This window comes from Papilio polytes, unplaced genomic scaffold (genome assembly GCF_000836215.1).
Source record: "Papilio polytes unplaced genomic scaffold, Ppol_1.0 DF821289.1, whole genome shotgun sequence".
In the NCBI taxonomy this organism is placed as follows: domain Eukaryota; kingdom Metazoa; phylum Arthropoda; class Insecta; order Lepidoptera; family Papilionidae; genus Papilio; species Papilio polytes.
This window is the reverse complement of record NW_013527915.1, coordinates 2,839,863-2,845,018: the sequence shown is the minus strand read 5'-3', so window position 1 is coordinate 2,845,018 and position 5,156 is coordinate 2,839,863. Positions and strand designations below refer to the sequence as shown.

At 42.3% G+C, this 5,156-nt stretch overlaps 2 protein-coding genes across 2 annotated transcripts in view; one reads left to right on the top strand and one right to left on the bottom strand.

Annotated features, from left to right (window-relative positions):
• Window positions 1-473: 473 nt before the first annotated feature.
• Window positions 474-2,932, top strand: LOC106109456 (WD repeat-containing protein 78). The gene has a single exon (XM_013290966.1). It carries the CDS (start codon window positions 546-548, stop codon window positions 2,754-2,756), a length of 2,211 nt encoding a protein of 736 aa, XP_013146420.1. The 5' UTR covers window positions 474-545; the 3' UTR covers window positions 2,757-2,932.
• Window positions 2,933-3,012: 80 nt separating this feature from the next.
• The window catches only part of LOC106109457 (rabenosyn-5), a 3,738-nt gene continuing 1,594 nt past the window's right edge, over window positions 3,013-5,156 (bottom strand). The window contains 3 exon segments of the mRNA XM_013290967.1: window positions 3,013-3,180; window positions 3,332-3,592; window positions 4,100-4,298. Of these exon segments, the coding sequence (XP_013146421.1) occupies window positions 3,106-3,180; window positions 3,332-3,592; window positions 4,100-4,298 (535 nt within the window). The 3' untranslated portion in view covers window positions 3,013-3,105.

Below are 5,156 nucleotides of genomic sequence, written 5' to 3'. Positions count from 1 at the left end.
GTTTCAGTTAAAAACTATTATCTGAGGAAAGTATAAAGCTATTTTTATTTGCGGTGGAGCTTACTCAATGTAGCTGTATATGCGGTAAGTTAAACTTATAATCTTATATGAGTACCATGTGCTACTGAGGTCCTCTACCTCACATACGCAGGGCAACTGTAGCATATCGCACGGCGTCACGCTCCGTGAACCCTGCCACCTCTATTCTTAACTACATTATAATAATGATAATCAGTTACCTTACCACGACTTTCACATAAAAAAAATCTTCTGATCTCTATCTATCCATAAAAAAGATAAGATTCAATTATGAAACATGTTTTTAGGGTTACGTTTGGGCATTCGAGTTTTCTCAAAAATCCCCTTGGCCCTATATTGCAGCGAAATACAAAATAAAGACAATGTACAAACTTATTAGACCAAGTTGTCAAATATTTAAAACATAAATGTGACAGTTTGACAGGATAAAAATACAGTAATTTAAAATCACAAGATAATTAAAATTACTTGAAATAATTACTTTGTTTTACACAAAATAATACAAAATGTCCGTTAACGAAATGTCCGTAACACAAGAACAATCTCAAAAGACGGTACCCTCTGATCAAAAGCTCAGCCAGAGCGAATCCAGTCAGACTACATTGTACAAAATGAGCAAAGGGACAATATCTTTAATGGAAAAGAGGCAAATGTATCGGGTCATCGACGACGGAATGGACGCGACCCCAGACAACATCGTAGACCCAGAATACGTGCTGATGGAGGACACACACACGCACGCCGCATTCGGAGGCAGATCTGATAAAGTAATCAAAAGTGACATCGGCATTAAAGCAACAAAATCAAAGTCAAAGACTACAGTAGAGGTGGCAATGAAAGTGTATACGACCACCATCTCCCTTGACGACATCTATATCGATCATACAAAAGACACCGGCGAGAGCTTCACCACGGAAGAGATAGATCTAGAAATAGCACCATCGGCATTTTACATGCCAATACAAAAACCAGTCATGGAGTATCCAGAAGAAATTTTTGTCGTCCTCAAAGAGACGGACACGGAATTCCTCTTTGAATTACCCAGCTTTTCATACGAAAGAGGGACGATAGAAGCGAATACCGTCGAAGAACAAAACAATTACTATCAATACATAACCGTCGGAAAAGGAAGGAATCGCAAAATGGTGACTGAGGAAACTCAAACGAAAGAATGCGTGTCGCAATCTCGACACACGGTCGCTACGAGGCCGAAGAAGAAAAATGCGATATCTTTTGCCTCCCTGTGGGACATGCACGACACATACGCACAACTCGCTAAGATAGCGAGGCAGGAGGAAACAGACGAAATGGTTATGTATCAATCCGTGGAGCCCAGACTGCTGCGAAAGAAAAAAAAGATTCCAGGCGAAGCTACCGAACTCAAAGGGATAAGCTACAAGGATATTTGCAACACTCCAGCATTTTTGGATGCCGTTCTGTTAACGGAGCGCGTTCTCGCCACGATGCAGTTTGCCAATGCCCAGAAAAAATTCCGAGGACTGGTACAGTTTAATCCCCTAGCCCTCGATCTCCAGTACGTTTACACGTTGAAACCTCTTTGGACTTTAGAATGTAACGAAACGGCTGGCCGACCGATCACCGGAATATCGTTCAATCCGAGAAACTCTAACATTGTGGCCGTGGCGCACGGAAAATTTACTTACGCGGAGACTTTCAATGGCCTAATCAGCATTTGGTGCACGAAGAACCCCTGCGTTCCCGAGAGATTGTACCGCTTCGACCAGCCTGTCACCGCAGTCGCCTTCTCAGAGAAGAACCCCAATTGGCTCGCGTGCGGTTACCACAACGGCGACGTCCTTATCCTGGACATCACGTCGTACTCTATCAAGACTGTGGCCAAAAGCAAACGCGACACCAACCCCTGCTTCGAGCCGATATGGCACATCAATTGGCACTTTATTGACTCGATCCAATTTGTTATAACGACCTGCCAAGACGGCCGGATAAACCGATTCCGGAGCACGAAGACGCACGACTTCATCTGCTCGCCGATAATGCGTATGGCGACAGTGGAGGGGCAGCTAAAGGGCCTGGAGACCGCGAAGGTGTGCGTCAACGTGGACGTGCCGATCATCCGGCACCCGGCGGTGCTCTGTATGAAGTGGCACAGCGAAATAGATCACATATATTTTGTGGGAACCGACGAGGGTTGCATTTATAAATGTTCGACGCATTACTCTAATCAGCACATCGAGGTGATCCGAGCGCACGCGGGGCCAGTGTTCAACATGACATTCTCGCCGTTCATGGAACGGCTGCTGGTAACGTGTGGTGCAGACAACGCCATTCGGCTGTGGCTGGAGGAGCTGGACGACGTCATCATGACGCTGAACTGCCCCGCCGCCGTGTACGACGTCGCCTTCTGCCCAGTCAACTCTACGGTCCTCATCTCTGTAAGCGGCAACGTGCTCTCGATATGGGATCTACGTAGGAAAAATCACATTCCCTGCGCTGAGTACAAGTTTCCGGGTAATGTCGTACTGAATTTTGTAAAGTTTTCAAAGTCCGGCGATAACGTGTTTGTGGGTGATACGTTAGGGCGCGTGCACACGTTCCACTTGGAGGACACGCCCATACCGCCCTTCTATCAGCACAAAATATTAGACGAGACGATAAAGAAAGCGCTGTGTACGAGACCTCAGTTATTGAAGCAGTTGCAAAAAATTGAGAAATATAAAGATCGTCACTATAAGTAATGCTATATTTTTCATTGTTAAGCTATATAAAACATAAATTAAGTATTTGGTAATCAGAACTTTAAGTCGGATTGATAAGAAAAACGAATCTGTTTCTATTTACTGGGCCAACGCTTTGAGGTACTTTGTTAAGTGGGATTTGTTAGTTTTTCATACTATTACAGCTTCTTAGACTTTTTTGCCTTTCATGTACTGAAACCACTGAAGTGTAATGAGATGATAAAAACGAGGTATCATTTATCATTTTTATTTACTCTAAGCTTATAGACTAGGAATATATTAAATAACAAAATTATAAATTATGTTTAGTCTTGTATTAAATAATACGCTTATATTATATACGGAATGACTAGGGCTTGTTTGAGAGCATTTGTAGTTGATATTCTTTCTTCAGTTCTTTTAAATTAGCTTCCAAAATGGCCACCTACAAAGAAAAAAAAAATCTATTTTCGTTACAAATTTCAGCGAGATCTGTTAACCCATACGTAGTAACATCCATGCATCTATCCATCCAAACATTCGTATTTTTAATATAAGTAAAAATCATAGCTGTGAAATAACAAAGATTATGTTACCTCTTCAAATCTCAGTTCCTTCCTCGCATCTTTTATATATCCTCTGATTATATTCATTTGTTCAATAAGTGGGTTGTTTTCGTCGACGTCGGCGTGCTCCACGCGGCTCCCGCTCGCCGCGGACTCTTCTCTCCACACTCTCTCTCTCTCCCTCCGTTCTCTTTCCAACTGTATCTGCTTCTGCGCTCTTTCGTACCGCGCTCTGCGCACTTCCTCTATCTGCGCTTCTGTTGGCAACTTGCGCAGAGATAACAGATCTTCCTGCAATTAAAACAATTTACCATTCAGTCTTACTAACATACTTGAAGACACAAGAAAACTGTATATTTAGAATGAGTAAATCCTAAACTGTTATCAGTCATTAAATGGCCACTAAAATAACGCCGAGTGTAGTAAAAAAGTATACAGCAGCACTAGGTATTGCTGTGAGCTATATACGCACAATATTTATTTATGAACAAGCTGTCGCCCGTAAACTTTTTGCGCAAATTCGGACCACCCGTTACGCCATTTTTAAAGCGCGAAATATTAAAAGAAATAGCTTATAATATGTCCATCGATGTCAGATACCCTCCAGCGACAGTCCGGTCGAAATCGGCCCAGCCATTTCGGAGATTACCCGGAACAAACGCGGCTTGCCGCCATACATTTTTTTAATGCGATTTTCGTTATCAACAAAGCAAATACATCATCTTTCCGAAATCTGGAATTTTTCTACGTAAAGATATCTAGATTCTATACGTAAAGATAGAAGATAGATAAACATACCTTGATATAATGCGCCGCTGCCTGTCGTATAGAGTTGTGCAGGCGAGCTTGGCGCGAGCCGGCCTCCGCGGGCTGCGACACTATCTGCTTACTCAGCAGGTCAATGCCCTCCGCCAACTTGCCTATTTTCCCGCGCATCGCGTTCACATCCCCCAAGTTATATGTTGTCTCTCCATCAAAAAGACTTTGACACATCTACAAAATTACATACAATTTACAATGGGATTTACTAGGGTTTTACCTTCCATGTTATTTTTTTAATATCAGCAGATTTTGTTAATTAATTAATACCCCTTCTCCAACTAAGCTTTAGTCCTGTGCTAGGATATGGTTTTGTAATGTAGGGGTGTTATTGAAACGGCGGTTGGTACTGGACTGATTTATTATCCGTCATTCCGACGGTACATTATTATTGGCATACCCACATATACACCACAGGTTCCAACAATTCGAATGGCGGGATTCGAACTCTCGACCACGTGATCGGAAATCTATATCCTCAACCAGTAGTTTATCGCTTCGCTTCAAATAGATCTCTTAGGTTAAAATAAAAAAGAGGTTTAATTAACTCTACAAGACCCTATTTCGTTATTCTTAAAACAAGGTCAAATTCATTAACAACACTACTTCCGAAGATCATCATCATCATCTCCCCTGCCTTATCCTACTCCCGTAGGGTCGGCGCACCGGGTTTTCGTCCTCCAAAGCATTCTATCATCCGTCATCTCTGTCAACACTCCCTTCTTGATCATGTCACCTTTCACGCAATCCATCCTTTCTAGGTCTACCTCTACCGATGTACCCCTCCACATTCATAACTAACATCCTTCTTGTTACATGCGATTCATCCCTTCTCATAACATGCCCATACCACTCTAACCTTTTACTCCTTATTTTCTCAACCACTGGGGTTACTCTCAAACACTACTTCCGAAGATGACTGTACAAATGTCAAGAAATAAAATATCAGAGAGATGTGCAACTAAACAGTTAAATTGGAAACAATCGACAATCGCACAACTGTTGTTCAATTGTTTAATCAAAGCTGTGTGCCCGC

What these genes read in the sequence shown, in the direction of transcription:
- LOC106109456 (XM_013290966.1), top strand. Translation starts at nt 546, where the DNA reads ATGTCCGTTAACGAAATGTCCGTAACACAAGAACAATCTCAAAAGACG.